We start from the raw sequence: 17,054 nt of genomic DNA, 5'->3' as shown, positions 1-17,054 counted from the left end.
AGAGGAACAAGCTGCAACTCGGGCGATTTATTTTTCTTGGTTAGCAATCAACTAACGATAAGCGGAAATGGAGCCAGCCCCGCAGCGGGGGTGGAGCTTGTCTACCGGCAGTATGCGGCGGTGAGTCACGACGACGACCACCATAAAGACAAAATTTGGCGTGGTTTCTCCACGAGCTCTTCTCCATCATCAATTCCTCTTCCTGTTTTCTCCTACGTTCTCCAGACCACCGGGATGACGCAGAATCAAGATCTAGAGATCTCCCGGGCCGTGGAGCAGGCAATCCCCGCCAACGACGACCCAAGAACGGAAGCCACTGAGGAACCAGCAATAATAGAAGCAATGGACATCCAGGTCCCCGACGCCACCGCGCCCTCCCGCAGCAACTTCCGCGTCACAGCCATCATGATGGCCCTCTACCTCGCCCTCTTCGTCGCCGCCCTCGACCAAACCATCGTCTCGACCGCCATCCCCACCATAACCTCCTCCCTGCACTCGGCCTCCGGCTACACGTGGATCGGCGGCGCCTACCTCCTCGCCAAATCCGCCGCCATGCCCATCTGGGCCAAACTCTCCGACATCTGGGGCCGCAAGCCCATCATCCTGGCGTCCCTCTCGCTCTTCTTCGCCGCCAGCATCCTCTGCGCGCTGGCCCAGACCATGCCGATGCTGATTAGCGGGCGGGCACTGCAGGGCGTCGGCGGCGGCGGCTTGCTGCAGCTCGTCGACATTACTATTGCCGATTTATTCTCCCTCCGCCGCCGCAGCCTCTTCATCGCGCTGACGGAGCTGATGTGGGCCATCGCCGCGGGCATCGGCCCCGTGCTCGGCGGCGTCCTGGCGGCGAAGGTGTCCTGGCGCTGGATATTCTGGTTGAACCTGCCCATCGCCGGCGCCGCCTTCGTCCTCACGCTGCTGTTCCTCGACGTGCACAACCCGCGTACCCGCCTCCGCGCCGGCCTCGCCGCCGTCGACTGGCTCGGGACCGCGACGATGCTCGGCTTGACCCTCATGCTGCTGCTGGCGCTGAACATGGGCGGCGTCGTCGCCGCCTGGTCCTCGGCCAAGATCGTGTGCCTCCTCGTCTTCGGCGTGTTGATGGTCGTCGGCTTCGTCGTCAGCGAGCAGCGCTTCGCGACGCACCCCATCATGCCGCTCCGCCTATTCCGCGACCGCAGCAACGTCGCGGCGTTCGCGGCCGCCTTCTGCTCCGGCTTCGTCTTCATCGCGGCCGAGTACTACCTGCCGCTGTACTTCCAGTCGTCGCGCGCCGCCGACCCGATTCTGTCCGGCGTGCTGATCCTGCCGCTCATCACGACCGAGGCGGTTGCGGCGGTGGGGACGGGCGTCGGGATTCATGCGAGCGGGCAGTACAAGCCGTTTCTGCAGGCGGGGATGCTGGTGACGGTGGTCGGGGTGGGGTTGTTCACGCTGTTCGATGCGCGGACGAGCACCGCGACGGTCGTCGGGATCCAGATCCTGGCCGGCGCGGGCATTGGCTTGTGCTTCCAGCCGCCCATGACGGCGGTGCAGGCGCGCGTGAAGCAGAGGGACGTCGCGACGGCGACGGGGACGCTGGGGTTCGTGAAGAATATCGCGACCGCGCTGTCGATTGTCGTGGGCGGCGTGGTGTTCCAGAACGGCGTCGCGATGCAGCGCGGTAAGTTGGTTGCTGCGGGCATGGAAGAGGCGGTGGCGGAGATGCTGGCCGGGCCCGAGGCGGCGGCGAATGTGGAGATGATTGGCAGGATTGCGGATGAGGGCCAGCGGTGGGCGGCGGAGCAGGCGTTTGCGAGCGGGTTGAGGAATATGTGGATCTTGTATGCGTGCGTGGCTGGGTGCGGGGTGGTGGCGAGCTTGTTTGTGAAGAGGAGCGTGTTGAGTCGGGAGCATACCGAGACGAAGACGGGGTTGTTGGGGGAGGGGGAGGGGCTTATGGAGGGGGGAAGGGATTAGATGTGCGGTGTGAAAGAAGGATTGAGGTTCACGAGTGTGCTTGAGAAGAAAAAGTTGTGCAAAATATAGATTGGTAAGGAAATAGCTGTACACCTATGTACTCCCCTTCATCATTCGTTCCCCCTCCCTTTTTCCCTCCTTTTGGTTGGTATCTCTCATTAAATATTATTAGAAATCTCCACGCGAGGCAGACGCCATTTACAAGACGTTGCCCTTGATCTGCTTCTTGTCGACGTTGTAGTTCTTCCACATTCCGATAGCGGGAATAGCAAGCACCAAAATAGCCGTGGCAGCAATGCACTCGTACTTCTGGGCGTAGCCGTAGGCGTAGTTGATGGCCTCACGGGTCTGCGAGCCCATGGGGTAGCTCATCTGGGTCGTGGTGCCGCCGAGGTAGATGGTGGACCAGTTGGCCTGCTCGCTCTCAGGGAGCCTGGAAATCAGGGCCTTGGGGAACGTGTTGGAGTAGATGGACGCGCCGACGGCCTGGCCGATGGCACCACCAATGCTGGACATCATCATCAGCAGCGACAGCATCATGGGCACGCCCACGTGGTCCGCCGCCGCCATGACGGCCATCTGGTTGCCGATGACGAGAATGCCGCCCGAAAACGCGATGAAGATCTGGCACATGATAATGTACCCGATGTCGCCGTCGGAGCCGCGGAAGTGGATCATCAGCCCCGCGCCGAGGAACATGAGCGGCAGCCCGACGCACAGGCAGATGTACTTGAAGTGCTTGGTGTACCGCACGATCAGGCCGAAGACGGGCGAGATGAAGCACGACCCCACGTTGTAGATCTGCGTCATGTACCCCGTGTCCTGGATGTTGAGGTCGTACACGACCTGCACGAAGTAGTAGTAGTACAGGTCCCACGAGTAGAAGGAGAAGTAGAGGACGGCCGAGGTGATGCAGGCGCCGAGAACGGTGCGCTCGCGCAGCAGCTCCCACGGCACGAACGTCTTGCGCGTGCCGTACCGCTCCCACGCGTAGAAGACGGGGAAGAGGCAGAAGCCGATGACCACCATGGCGATGAACTTGGCACTGTGGTACTCGGCCATGCCGTAAGACGTCAGGCTAAACGGCAGCAGGAAGAGGACAAACGCCGCGATGATGATCAGGCAGCCGATGACTAAAAGACTGTCAGTTGCCAAGATTTAATATATTAGTGACAGACACTTACCGTCAAACTCCTCGAGGTAGTACAGGGTCGACTGCAGGGCGGTGCGGCCGCTGGACTCCTTCTTGTAAATGCCCATCTTCTCGGCCTTCTTCTGGTAGAACTTGAAGACGACGACCAGCGGCATGAAGACGGCCACCTGGATGATGCAGAAGGCGCCGTACGCCCACCGCCACGAAGTCATGGACAGGAACGACTGCGCCGCCAGCGGGCCCGTGAAGGCCGTGCAGATGAAGGGCGTCGTCACAAAACCGAAGGCGAAGGCTCGGTTGCGCAGCCCGGACGTGTCGGCGATGAAGATGTCCAGGATGATGTAGATGCAGTCGTAGCCGATCCAGTACAGCGTGTAGCCCGCAGCGTAGCCGTCGGGCCCCTTGCACGCCGCGATGATGATCATGCCGAGCTCGTAAATGCAGAAGAAGACGAACAGACCCTCGGCGCGGCCCCAGATGTTGAGGATCTTGGCCGCGGGAAGACGCAGGATGCCGCCGACGATGGCCGCCAGGATGTTGGCCGTCGAGATTTGCGGCGCCGCCGAGAAGTTGGAGTAGGCGTAGTAGTTGACGTTGTTGCCGATCGACTGCTGGAAGGCCAGCATGAAGAAGCAGACCCAGATCCTGCAGTGGTGTTAGACACTGTAAGCGAAAAACGTGCGGGGAACTCACCATGCGTAGATGCAGTAGACCGTCTTCTTGCTCCAGACCAGTGCCGCGGCCTGCACCTTCTGCACACCCTCCGAGACATCCTTGGTGACCTCGTCGGGGTGCTTCTCGACCTCACGCTCGTTGCGGGCCTCGAGGCTCAGGTCCGAGTTGCTGTACGACGGCGGCTCGGTGGAGATGTCTTTGGACTCGGCATTGGGCTCGGCGTTCGGCTGGACGGCGGCCTCAGCAATGACGGCGTCCTTGCGGCCCCTAACGTTGTCGAGAATGCCCATCTTGGCAGCGGTGGGGAGTGGTGGTCGGAAAGTCTTGGGGTGCAGCACAGAAGCTGGGCGGCCGCCCTGCGTCTAATAAATGATCTACCCGCGCACCCTTGACAGATTTTTTGCCGACGGCTAAGGTGTAGCCCATATTCATCTAATAAGATAAGATAATCGTGGGTCCGCGAGACCGGCCCATCGTCAGCCAATCACGAGCTCACAACTGGAGCGAGTGCATAAAAAGCGCCACCGCCACCGCCTTAGTCTGTTCAATCGAGTCCAGTCGCCGGATCTAATCTGATCCGTGCGGCCATCCCGATCCGGCTTGTGCCGCCGATGCGACGCTGCCGTGGGGTGACGTGAAGATTCTACCACCTCGGACTCGCCTTGGCCCTGATTCGACGAAGCTTAATGTCGCCATCGACAGGGGGGAGAAGCTCTCGAAGCCTTTCGCCCTGGCCCGCCAACTGCTCTCGAAGCCGTCCGCCCTGGCTAGCCAGCTGCACTCCCCAAACTGTGCCGCTCTCGCTCCGGCCGTGCCGCGCAGCTGCAAGGAGCACTTCGCTTTTCTCCGCTTTCAGCTGCTGCATTGAAACATTCGAGAAGGCGTGCTTCGGAGCGGCCGAAGCCGCGTCAGCCCTCGCGAGGTGGTCAGGCACCGCGCCAAGCACTAGTATTTTTTAATCATGCGACCCAAATCCAACAGAAAAGCCCAGCTGGCGCAAGCCGGATCGACGCGCCGCCTGTTGTGTTTTTTTCTTTTGCGTGCGTATAATGGCTCGGAATACGCGGTAATTTCCGGACGTGGTCCGACCATCAGACGCAACTCCACCGCCCAGCCGGGAGCCTTGCAGGTGCAGAGCAGTTTTTAGGCCATCGGCACCGTCGAGGCCTGCCTTTCTGCACACAAATCCGACTCTGGCATTCGGTTAATGCCGACGATCAAAGCAACCAAGTCCGATGGTGGTGGGGCCGCTGCGGAGCCTGCTGCAACATTGCCAGAGTCGTTCCCGTCTTTTTAATAATCGGCCAGACGTGCCGACCCGTCTAATGGCCCCTGTCTGATTGGCCGCCGATTGCTGGCACAAGTCCTATCCAGCGCCGGAGTGGGGATCTCTCCAGAGTCCAAGGGTAAGACTTGGTCAAACGTTAAAAATAAGTCTATTCACACTCTTTCGACCTCTGTTGCTCCCGCGCCGCTTTCCTCACCACCGCGCTGAACAGCGTTTGTGGCCTCACCCTCAGCGCACCCCCTCTCCGCGCCGCCGGCCACGTAGCGAGCGAGCTGCCACACCCGGTACCCTCCGGGGCGCCACACTTCTCGTCCGAGGCGTTGGTCATTGGTTTCTTCCGCCGCTCTGGATCCGGGAGTGGGGAACAAACTGCCGTCATCGCGGCGCTGCCGCGAGAAGTAATAATCGTCGCCGCCCTCGCTTCTTTATACCCTTCCAGCGTCTTTCTCCATATAACTCCTGCAGCTGATCGAGCACGAAACAAATCCAACACGTGCTATATGAAACATGCCAATAAGCTTTTTATTGAAGGCCGACGACAGGGCTGGACAATAGCTGCCGTCACGCGATCGAGAGGGGAACAATGTCAGCACTCTAAATTTAACAATGGCGCTGTAGGCAGTCGCCCAGAACGTTGGTCGGTTCTGCATCTCCAACTCAGCTTGTGTCGTCAAGCATAGACAAGGCGTCCTCTCTGAAAAATCCTCCCATCCGACATCGGCGTCTGCACACGATTCTCTTCGATCCTGACGATCTAGGCCAGGGGCCAGTTTCACGTCGACGGAGCCGACACCTTCTCCCGAGTACTTCATATTCCAGAGTCGGTTTCGGATTCTCTTGCACTGCCAGAATCGGGATGCATATACGGAAGCGAAACGCCGCGTCGGCACCCAATCAAGCATCGATTATTTGAAATGGGGATCTATTCTACGCTGCAATCCTCCTCCTCAGCTCCTCCGTCTCCCAAAAAGGCAGCCGACTCCTCTACGAATACCTCGCTGTTCATGCGATGTGATAATAAACAATGGACCGGCGCCAGTTCTGAAACGACCGACGAGCGTGCATAGTTGAAGCAACTTCAACACACTCCACAATTACTTACTCAGTCCGCGCACCGCAGATCCCCAGCCCGCCGTGATACTCCCAATTCATTCCAACAATCATGCGTCAAACCGTGTCATACCTACTCCTCGCCCGAATCCGGGGGCCCCACCTGAACAGCACCCACGGAATGGGCAGCATTGCCACGGAGATGAAGCCGAGCAGACTCGTGGCCCAGTGGATCCCCAGCCGGTCGTACACTGCCACGCATCGCGTCATCAGCATTACTCTCTCCCGCAGCAGGTCGGTAATTACAGAACACAAATTACTCACTCTGTATCGTAAACAGCGGAAACGCCGCCGCGATCGTGTACCGCGCGATGCCGTTCGCCGCCATCGCGCTGGCCCCCGTCAAAGGGCCGTACGCGTGCACGATGTACTGCGACGTGCCGATCTGCATCATCCCCGTCAGCACTCGCCTTCTTTTTCTTTTCCCCCCCTCAGATGGGTGGGTGCTAGGTATGTATGTAACTACTCACAAAAACACACAAATTCCCCCACGCAAACGGCACCGCCGCAACCACGCAGCTCGCCCAGTGCACGTCCGCCCGCGCCGTCCACGCGAACCAGAATATGCCGACCGGAACGCCGAAGCAGCCGAGCATCGAGACGTAGAGGCGTGTTTCTGGCGGTGTGGTGGTACGGCCAGTGGCGGCGGAGGAGGAGGCTGCGGCGGCGGCTGCACGGCGGTAGGCCGGCTGGTAGAAGTGCAGGTCGCAGTAGACGGCTGTTAGGCCCGCGAGGACGACGCCGAGGCCGACGGCGAGGAAGGTGAGGCCGGTTTGGGATTTGGTGAAGCTGGAAGGGGGTTGGATTAATGGGTGCGGCGAGGAGGGGCGGGGGGGAAGGGAGGAGGAGAGGGGAGGAGCAAGGACGCACCCATACACGCCTTCAAAAACGATAGGAAAGGCCTCAAAGAAGGAGAATAGCACGGCGAAGACGAAGGCCACGTAGAGACTGACGAAGGCGACGATGGGCTCGGTGAAGAGCATGTGGACCGGCTTGACCAGCGTCACGGTCAGCAGGAACTTGATAGCAGCGGCGCCAGTGGGCCCGGCCTTCGGTGGTGGAGGCAGGTGCCCCTTCTTCGCGCGCTGCTTGAGGATGGCTTTCTTGTACGTCTCCGGGAGCGTGAGTAGTAGGATGTAGATGAAGGCGCAGGCGAAGAGGATCACCCATTGCGTCCACCGCCAGTCTTTGTACTGCGCGACGAAGCCGCCGATGAAGGGACTGGGCGGTGCCTCTGTTAGTTGGGTTCCCTGATTGGACATGGGGAGTGTTTACCCAAGTGACGGCCCGGCAAATGGCCAGAGGACGAACGATGTCACGCCGACGGTCGCCAGGCGTTCGGGATACATGTCCGCACTTGTCCCTGCCCCAACTGCCAGAACCGGCCCGGCGAAGAAGCCCGCGAAGAACCGGCACACCAGGAACGACGCAAACGACCTGGTCGAAAAGCCGGCGCCGAGCGTGAAGAGGGCAGCCACGGGAATCGATGTCTTGTAAACAATATTGCGGCCTATCATCTCGCTCAGGGGAGCGGCGAGGACCGGACCGAAGCCGAGGCCGACGGTGTAGAGGGAGAGGCCGAGCAGGGCAACTGTTGTTGAGACGTCGAACTTTTGGACTATCTCCGGGATGGCGGGCGTGTATACGGAGCTACCGATGGTTCTGGATGGGTCAGCGATGCATCTCTTCTCGCACACCATGGGTAAGTGACACTTACACTGTGAAGCCGGTCATACCGATCACCAGTGTGATCCACCCGCGCTTGAGAAAGCTCCAGTTATGTGGGTTGCCCGGATCGTTGGGCCCATCCCAATCCAGCGGGCCGGTGATTCTTGGTGGTGTTTCGGGTAGAGACTCGATTCCTTTCTCGACGTCATCCTTGGTCACTGAGCTTCTGCTACTGTCGCTGTCGATTGGGGCGATCACGGTGGCTGAATCGTTCGTGGAGGGGAGCGGGTCTGCCAGCACGGCGGCTGAAGCAGGTGGGATTAACTCCATTCTGAATGGATGCTACAGCATTCGAATGGGCTTGGCAGAGCGCCCGTCTATTTATTTACATGAGTTCTTCCTAAGACATGGCAGAAACTAATCACATCTGCTCGGCCTTCCTGCAACACCGAAGTACGCTGGTGAGTAATGGAGGGAAGCATGGCGACAGGAACACTTGTCTCAATCGAGACTGGCGTGCTCCTTCGGTGGCAGATGTTGTGCCGAGGGGAGGATATGATTGGCCAGCGGGGTACTACTTGGAACAGAACACAGACTAGACAGATGTCTTCTTTGACTGTAAAGTAATATCAGAGCCGCAGCTTACTCCGACAGCACCTATTGTGATCATGGTGTAGGTAGAATTGCGTTGGTATGTCAGTAACATTGAGCTAAAGGAGAAAGCAAATTTTGAGAGAGAAGTGGTACCTGACCAAGTGTTAGCAGTATGAGCAGCATGCGATCATGTTGACTACTACTTTACTTAGTATTCAATCCTTTAGTGTAGGTGAGGCGTTGACACTATTCTGTTCATGGAAAGCGATGGCCTCGGCAATGAGGCATGATTACAATCGTTCCTGCTCGTCAGTGGCAGGGCGCACTGGATTAGTGAACACCGCATTCCTCACTCGGGAATGCCGTCGGCGCAACCAATGTTAGCAGTAGTATAATGCGGAGTGAGTATTTTGATGCTATGACTCGTGAATAATGGAAACTGCCGAGGTTCTTATAAATAGTAATTGCTGCGATATAGACACCTTGTTCATTAAGGTCTTTAAAAGGGCCAACTCGTCATGCAGCACTCCTACTCATCATTCCCAACGCCATGGATGGAAGAATTCTTCCACTTTACCAGTAATCGTGAGGAAAAGGACAAAAAAAGGTTCGGAAGGGGCAATGCAATGCCTCAATGCAAAGATCCTATCTCAGCTCTTTTTTACAGACGACAAACGGTAAAGATATTTGTTATTTCAATACTTTCAGTGTCTGTATTGTATTTCTCCGCGGGGTCTATCGATTCAGCTACGTCCGATTCCGGTGGAAGAGCCGACGGTGTTCACATAACGTAATCAGCTCGTATTGAACAAGACCACCACGAATGATCCCACCAATGGCTTCCTCCGTCATCAGCGCGCCCGCTCGACCTTCCTGTGGCGGAGATTAGATCCGAAGGATGTGGTCTGAATGGAGTTATCTGATCCGAGCTCCGTTTTTGGCCCACCGAACTTTGTTCCACTGACCTTCCGGGCTCTTGGAGTGCAGGTTCCAATGTTTCAGGCGGCCAGCGGCACGACACTTCACTAACAAATGGTGCCATCGGGTAGCTTGGGTGGACATCCGCCCTCAACAGGCTTCGCCGAAACAACGCTTCACGAGAAGCTGGTCGAAGTTTTGGGCCCAAACTTCTTCAATCTCAGCGGCCTTTATTGATCCGCCTGCCCATCTTTCGGCTATTTTTTGCTTCAAACCTTCTCCGGTCTACGCGTCATTCACTGGCCTAAGGATCCATCTCCGAGACCGTGTTTTCTGTAAAATCAGCGTGCCAGCGCCGCGGCTTGAGTGGAGTTTGCTTTCATCAACATTCTCGACCAACTCCTCCAGCACGCTTTGACATGAAAAAAAACTACAATATTCTATCCTCTCGTCAAAAAGAGAACTGAAAAGCCACATAAGTCCCGAAAAACAGCATCGCGAGCGCCGTAGCCATAGCCGCCGCCATCGACACCGTCAGTTCTTCTCCATGCTCCTCACACGACCCCTGCCACGTATCCCGCAGCTTCCCACAGCCCTCCTTGATCTTATCCAACCCCAGCTTGTAATACACCAACCCACCCAGCGCGACCGAGTAACCGCCCGCCTGCGTGACCGTCACCGGATCCCGAAACAGCACCATCGACGCCATGACGAGCGATACGTCCTTCAGCACGCCGCACAGCGTCAACACCACCGCCGACGTCTGCCCGATCAGCATCACCGCCGCCACGTTCAGCGCAAACGCCACCGCGCCGTTCGCCAGCAGCGTCAGCGCGCCCAGGTGCGCGAAATCCTCCCCCCACCGCATCGTCGGCGCCTCGACGAGCAGCGTCGTCAAGCCGTTCAGCACGGCGCACGCCGGCGCGAAGTAGTAGAGTGAGACGAGCGGGTCCATTTTTTGGTCTGCGGAGTTGAGTAGGCGCTGCACGAGGACGAGCCGTGTTGCTTCGAAGATGATGGAGCAGGCTTGCAGCGTGAAGCCGAACATGGAGAAGTCGGCGGCGCCGAAGGTCGCGAGGGTGACGCCGAAGACGATGACGGAGACGTTGGCGAGTTGGCGCAGGTTCGGGGGCGCGAGGCGGAAGGCCCAGGTTGCGAGGAGGGTGGCGGCGGCGTTGGTGGACTGGGATGGTGGGTCAGGAGGTGGTGCGGGGGAAAGGGGAGGTGGGGTGCTTACCTTCATCATTTGGATGAAGGAGACACTGAGGAATAGGTAGGCCATGTTGCCGCAGATGAGGGAGACGGAGTAGACGATGGCGATGGGGACGATGGTCTTGAGGTAGAAAGTGCGGTTCATAGACACCTTGTGCCGAGAGTCCAGTATTCTCGTGGCGTGGGCTAAGATCTGCGTCATGATGGATGCGAAGACCATGTGCCAAGTGGTTAAGAAGAGAGCTGAGGGCACCTGTTAGCTGTTGCTACCGCTCAGCGGGCATGGGGTCGTACGGAAAGGGAATTTGAGTGAATGCAATATCCACTTATTAAAGAGGATGATGCTCGAGCTCAGAATGATCCATATTCTGGATGGATGTCAGCTCTATTCTCTGACTGCAACAAGCGGCCAGGGTTGACATACGCGACATAGACGAAGGTTGGAAGTGAGGTTGGCTTTGGCTTCTCACTGACTACCGGGTATGGTAAGGTCTGTTGCGAGACGGTGGACTCCACCGAAGATCTGGGGGCCGGAGCGTCATCGCCCTGTACGTCATCGGTCGGCAGCGCCGCGTACTGCTTGTTGCTGCGGCCGATCATGGTACGCCGTAAATTGTATGAAAGGGCTCATAGAGGCGGCAGAGAAAATGTGTAGCTGCGGCCCGCGATAACATTTTAGCCTGATCCTTAACTTTCTTACCCCACCACACCTCTCCGGTATTCGGAGATCTTGTTCGAAGCGAGGAGCGGGTACCCTGCGCTTGGCGCGCGAAATAAAATACATGGATCCCAATCTTGTATGCACGTTGCCCACTCTGGAGTCTTTAGGATTTTGTCATGGCTGAGCTAAGAAATTCATACCAGGAAAAGCTCATTATAACAATATCAAACTAGCTAGTGTGAAAGATGCAACCCAAAGATAGACATCAGCACTGGCAATCGCTCACGTCACCCAATCAGACGTCGACCTATCTCACAACCGGGTTCTTCACCAAACGGTGCCGTGGACTTGGTGACGTACGTTTTTTGTTCTTTCGTATCCAAAAGAAAAGGCCCATCTCACGAGCCATCGCTGCACGAGTGGGCAGCTGAAGCAATTTTCTGGTAGAATTTCTTTTTTTTTTAAAAAAAAAGTCAGGTTGAGCAATGTCGGGAAACAGATCTATATGGTAGTCTTTTTGGTTTTAGTGTGTACTTCTGGATTATTGATGGTCTCGCACCAATCAAAACCACGGGCTGCACTCTGCCGTAATACAAGTTGCTAGCCCACGTCGCCTCAATAAGCAGCACCGTCTCGTGTAAATACTCAGTTATTCATGTGAGAATTAATTGTATCCGCTGCGGATGGGACCAATCCAGCTCGTAAACCCATCTTCTTGGTCTGGAAGCTTGGTTGGTGTGCGTTATGGTCTTGTGTAAATATGATGGGCGCGCGATTTAAGGACGATATATTAACACAAGGAGCCGTAGTAAAGCTTCGCAAAGCGTGGGTCTAGGGAGCCTATTACTGTGACCCATACTACTTTAAGAAAGAAGCTGCAAATACAGCTGCAAGTAAAAAGGTCGGATGTGAGGACGGCTGCGAATATTCGAAGATGTTTGCGTCTGTGATCGGCGATTGTGGCAGCTGATATCAGCGGCGATCGAAAGCGGCGGTGAGAGAGAATGGCGGCGGGGAGAGCGACTCAAGGTGGTTCCTTCCTTAATTGTAGACAATCACATGACATCTCTTTTGGATCGATGGATAGGAGCTCGAAAATTGACCCGAAGAGCCGCCGAATCCCCAAGCTTACACCACATCTACGCCGCAGAAAGATAAGGTCGATAGTGATTGGTCCTGTTGCCTAAACAACCGCTCATAGTCCGGGTGCTGCCTACCTAAGCGAGACGCGGCTTCCAGATTGGCAATCCTTAAAACCCCGGCGCGCGAACCTCCACTCCTCTACATTTCTCACTCACTTCGAACCCAATGGCTGATCCACAGGCGCGAATCACCCTACCTGGGTTCGGGCTGCCCGTCGACGCCCTCTCAACGTGGGCCCCCGGGTATAACAAGAAGCGCTTTCCACACGCCATTTCCGACTACTTCGCCACCGATGGCTTAACCGTGCGCGAGCGGCGCATGCTCGACTTCATCAACAAGATCACCGACAAGCCTGGATGGGACAGCAAAGTCTTCGACGATGACATTGTGTCTAAGTGGAGAACGGAAGCTTGCCGGTACGACGAAAGCCTTAAAGACGAATACCTCTCGCAGGCCATGTTCAACTACGTAAGTGAAGGCCACACGCTGCTACAATACTACCTCTAACACTACCTCACCTCTAGTGCATCTCCGAACTTCAAGATAAAGCATCGCTTCACCGCGAAAAGGGATTGGTGGCCGTCATGGACGCCGACGCAACCGTGGTCAAGTCCGACTCCGCAGTTTCCGACGATTTGCGCCAGAGCCTAATCCGAGCTGTCCATCCTCTGGAAGACGTTCCCGACCGGCTGAAGGACTGGCATCCCGGTTCCAGAAACCAAGTTCTTGACCTTGTGCACCCATCCTTATTCCCCCTCGTCTTTGGCCGTTCGAGGGTGCTTCCCTCTGGACGAGTGCCTCTTAAGGACTGTGCTCAGTTCACCGGCATGGGAGAGACAATGCAAGAACTCAAAAAATGCATGGATGGCTCCTTCCATGCCAAGCACTCCCAGAACGCCTGGGGTGGGTACCAGAAGCACTCCCAGAAAGCCTGGGGTGGGTACCAGTGGTTGCCGGCGCAGGTTGATTTCGCGCCGGATGGTCAGCCACGAATCACAAGTTACATCAACAACCTGCACCCTCAGGCCCACGCCGACTTGTACGCCGTGTTGGAGAAGTTCGTTGATAGGTCAATCCCACTGTGGAACGAGTGTCTTTCTTGGTTCCACGATCGCCGCCGCATCAAGATTGACGGGACCAGCAATGAAGATTGGTTCCTACCCGAAGGCGTTAAGTGGTCCCGGCCAACCTCCGAAGATGGCTATCAGGAGGAAGACAGTGATGAAGAAGAAATGGACGACGAGCAGTGGGCGCAAGAACACGGCTTCGAAGACGAGTACGAAGAATGGTTCGAGGAGCACAGGATCCTCAAGCAGAAGGAGCCGTCTCCGTTCGTCCCTTTCAGCGAAACCTTACAGCGTCCCCATCTGCAAGGCATCAGCCGTGTTGACCTGAGATCCACATACAAGGATTCTGGCCTTCAGGTAATCTTCAAGCTTGCCAACATCCATCTGACTCCCGAGAACCCGGAATACAACGGATCCAAGTGGCACATCGAGGGCGCGTTAAATGAACACATCTGCGCAACCGCCATCTACTACTATGACTCGGACAATATCGAGCCCAGCCACCTGGCTTTCCAGCAGTCCATTAGTCCCGACGAAATCCTTTCCAATACCACGCAAGTAAGTGTGCTTCCACCCACCGAACGCTTCCTTCCGCCTTACTAATCTCTCACACCAGAGCGAATGGTCCTCCGCCTGCGCCTACTACGGCATCGAATACGAAGGCACCAACGTCCAGTCGCTCGGCCAGGTCGCCACCCCGCAAGGCCGCCTCCTAGCCTTCCCCAATGTCATGCAGCACCGCGTCTCGTCGTTCCGCCTCGCCGACCCCACCAAGCCCGGCCACCGCAAGATCCTCGCCATGTTCCTCGTCGACCCGCACACGCCCGTCCTCTCGACCGCCAACGTGCCGCCCCAGCGCCGCGACTGGTGGGCAGCCGAGGTGCGGAAGGTGGAGCGCTTCGCGGCGCTGCCCGAGGAGCTGTTCGAGGCTATAATCGAAGGAGTCGACGACTTCCCCTTTTCGTGGGACGAGGCGGAGTTGATTCGCGAGAGGCTGATGAAGGAACGCATGCGCATTCAGAGCGAGGCGGAAGATGCGATGTATAACGTGAGTTTGGCCGCCGTTCTTCTTTGATTGTTTGGTCGCTAACTTTGATTGAATGTAGGAGAGATTCAACTTTTGCGAACACTGAGCCGTGGGTGGGTCAGCTGTTGCTGGATGGGGATCGGTTTCTCGGGAATTGCTGGGTTGAAAATGGTTTCTGATTTTCTGCAAGCGAGGGTCTTAATGTAAGGCTTTGCATTACCCACTGCGCCATGGAATGGACTGAATTGCTGAGGTTCATTGTAGCGTGGTCAGATAGTACACCCTCCGTGACACTTTCGGTGCGTAGCTTAGAGAACTACCGTGATTAATGGTGATGAAGGAATTTGCTAAACATGTATTTACGTTTCTCGAGTGGCACTGGGATCTTGATGGTGACGAATAAAATTCATTGACAGATTCGACACTGCCTCATTAAAGAACTCATGGCTTTTGATAATGGAGGAGACTTATTCATGGGAAGAGGAAGAAGGAGAGATTCGGAACAGAGATAAATTGCACGCTGACGAATTTCAAGGTAGCAAGCAGAGACGGCGGCTTTTATGTACATTCATGGCAACTAACCTTCGTAGTATGACTATTTCCGGTGTATGTCATATGCGAAACGTCTCAAGGGCGTTTGGACACAGTCCATCCGTGTGCGTTCAGCATTACAGAAGCAGTCCTTCCAGCGGAACGAAGAAAACTTTAGTGGCCTGCTCAAGCCGGCACACACCCAGAGAAGAAAACAAATGCAGAAAACGGGCCAATAACCACGCCCTCCCGATCACCACTCCACCTCCTCCCTTCTTCCCCTTCCCCACCACCACCATCTGTGGGAATCTAGACGCTATAGAGGCCATACGGCTCAATTTATCCAAGCGAGATCGGCTTTATCAACAGGGGCGGCAACCCACGCTATTCGTCCAACTACTCCTTTAGCCCTTTGTAGCTATTGCCAACCAGAGCTCTGCACTTTGTGGCGACCAACAGAGGCTAGCTATGTAAAGATCCCTAAACCACTGCATTCAGACAGTCTACACTGATTTCTCCATCTTATCGTCTCCAGCAGTGTTGGACGCCTCAGTGGCTGGATGCGTTCACGAAATGACACAATACAGACTGTGAGATTGGTATGGTGTGTAGGGGATTAAATTCGTTGCACTGTGGCGCTATACAATTTCAATGATAAAACCAGGAACTTGGACTTTGTCTGTAGGTCGGCGAAACTCAACCGCCCCCATTAGCTTCTTGACATCGGAACGCACGAGGTGATTGTTGACCGAACGGCGCGCCGCTAGCGACGCAGAATCTTTATAAAACTCTCGACACAGCCTGATAAAAGCCCAGAAAGATCCTTTTCTCGCTCTTGCTTTTCCATCTTCATCATCCAATGGAACTTGTTTGCCACATGGGTTGTTGACGTCGACCGAAATTGCCGAACAAACTTCGAAATAACCAGTACGTTGGTATACACCTCTTTTCCCGGTGGGAGAAATCAAAAGTCCATAGATGTAGTCTTGCGGAGTTTCTCGATCACCAACGGACGCCTCTAAGACCATAAGATGAATGGTATCCCCAGGCTGGGGATGCACACAATCAGGATACAGTCGTAAGTGGCAACTGCCGGCCTGGCACAGAGTGACGTTGGTAAACATGTTCGGATCAACAAAGTAGGTCGATTTGCGAGGATTGCGGCATTCGAGCTTTAGCATCGTGGTGTGGAGTAAAATGGACCCGCCACTGACGCGGCCCGTAGGATCTTTCGATGGAGTCTTGGTACGGGCGCGGATTACGGAAGCCCTCAGGTGGGGGTTGTAAGCACCACAAGACGCTATCCGTACAGGACCGTTGACCGAAGCCCACGACCATGATGGGGCTTGGTATCCTGTTGGCCGCTCCACGAAACCTATGGCTCTCCATGCGAGGCATGATGGCATTTGGTCCCTCCAGAGCCCGGCCAAGTAGTTCTTCGTCTGCAGCGGATAAAGCCTTTTGGCGACTGCAGAGATAGCCGCGAGCTTATCTTGCTCGGGGAAGGACAGATTGGCTCGGGAATATCTCCTGATGATCTCAGGCCATAGGTGACGTAAGTCATGCTTGTCTTCCTCGGCCAGTTGCTCCAACAGCGCGGTTGTTCGCACCCTACGCTCACTGCCGTTCAGGAGGCTGTTTGACTCTCTCCCCATTTTGCGTCGGCGTCTTAATGTTGACAGAATAGCTGCCAGAAACAAGGAGCTACAGCGCGTTCGCTCGGTATCTGGGCTGTGAGATTTGCGCGAAAAAGACGTGCTATTTGTCTTCTTTAGCCTGAGGGGGATAAAATGGTCGCCTAACAGAGTCGTCTGCCTGTTGATGCCGGGGAAATGGTTCTCATCCCTTCTGGGTAACCGAATCGTTTGTTCTGCCGCAGTGATTCTTTCCGGAAGACCATTGGGCCACTGTTCGCAGGCTTGGAATTCGGAGCATTCCCAAAACATCTGATCTCGGCAAAAATAGAGTATACGCGGGGCGAGCAAGAGTTCTTGTAGTACCCACGCCCGACGTAGCAATGGGCTGACATTGATGTTGTTATGCCAGATGCC

General features: G+C 56.0%; 5 protein-coding genes across 5 annotated transcripts; 2 read left to right on the top strand and 3 right to left on the bottom strand.

Annotated features, from left to right (window-relative positions):
- Positions 1-234: 234 nt before the first annotated feature.
- Positions 235-1,956, top strand: LTHEOB_9414 (MFS transporter; the record flags this gene model as incomplete). The annotated part of the gene is made up of 1 exon (XM_035519000.1): positions 235-1,956. The coding sequence occupies one exon, from the start codon at positions 235-237 to the stop codon at positions 1,954-1,956; it is 1,722 nt and encodes a 573-aa protein (XP_035369019.1).
- Positions 1,957-2,154: 198 nt separating this feature from the next.
- On the bottom strand, positions 2,155-4,074 carry LTHEOB_9413 (Siderochrome-iron; the record flags this gene model as incomplete). Its single annotated transcript, XM_035518999.1, has 3 exons — positions 2,155-3,089; positions 3,141-3,754; positions 3,803-4,074. The coding sequence occupies 3 exons, from the start codon at positions 4,072-4,074 to the stop codon at positions 2,155-2,157; spliced, it is 1,821 nt and encodes a 606-aa protein (XP_035369018.1).
- Positions 4,075-6,239: 2,165 nt separating this feature from the next.
- Positions 6,240-8,180, bottom strand: LTHEOB_9412 (Benomyl methotrexate resistance protein; the record flags this gene model as incomplete). Its single annotated transcript, XM_035518998.1, has 5 exons — positions 6,240-6,373; positions 6,447-6,567; positions 6,653-7,403; positions 7,458-7,844; positions 7,900-8,180. The coding sequence occupies 5 exons, from the start codon at positions 8,178-8,180 to the stop codon at positions 6,240-6,242; spliced, it is 1,674 nt and encodes a 557-aa protein (XP_035369017.1).
- Positions 8,181-9,813: 1,633 nt separating this feature from the next.
- On the bottom strand, positions 9,814-11,174 carry LTHEOB_9411 (uncharacterized protein; the record flags this gene model as incomplete). The annotated part of the gene is made up of 4 exons (XM_035518997.1): positions 9,814-10,545; positions 10,600-10,817; positions 10,869-10,942; positions 10,999-11,174. The coding sequence occupies 4 exons, from the start codon at positions 11,172-11,174 to the stop codon at positions 9,814-9,816; spliced, it is 1,200 nt and encodes a 399-aa protein (XP_035369016.1).
- A 1,369-nt stretch (positions 11,175-12,543) lies between these two features.
- On the top strand, positions 12,544-14,578 carry LTHEOB_9410 (uncharacterized protein; the record flags this gene model as incomplete). The annotated part of the gene is made up of 4 exons (XM_035518996.1): positions 12,544-12,846; positions 12,903-14,003; positions 14,062-14,493; positions 14,552-14,578. The coding sequence occupies 4 exons, from the start codon at positions 12,544-12,546 to the stop codon at positions 14,576-14,578; spliced, it is 1,863 nt and encodes a 620-aa protein (XP_035369015.1).
- Between the last annotated feature and the right edge of the window lie 2,476 nt (positions 14,579-17,054).

Source organism: Lasiodiplodia theobromae, assembly GCF_012971845.1.
Source record: "Lasiodiplodia theobromae strain AM2As chromosome Unknown scaffold_31, whole genome shotgun sequence".
NCBI classification, from domain to species: Eukaryota; Fungi; Ascomycota; class Dothideomycetes; order Botryosphaeriales; family Botryosphaeriaceae; genus Lasiodiplodia; species Lasiodiplodia theobromae.
Note: the sequence above shows the minus strand (reverse complement) of the source record. Positions and strands in the feature narration are given on the sequence as shown.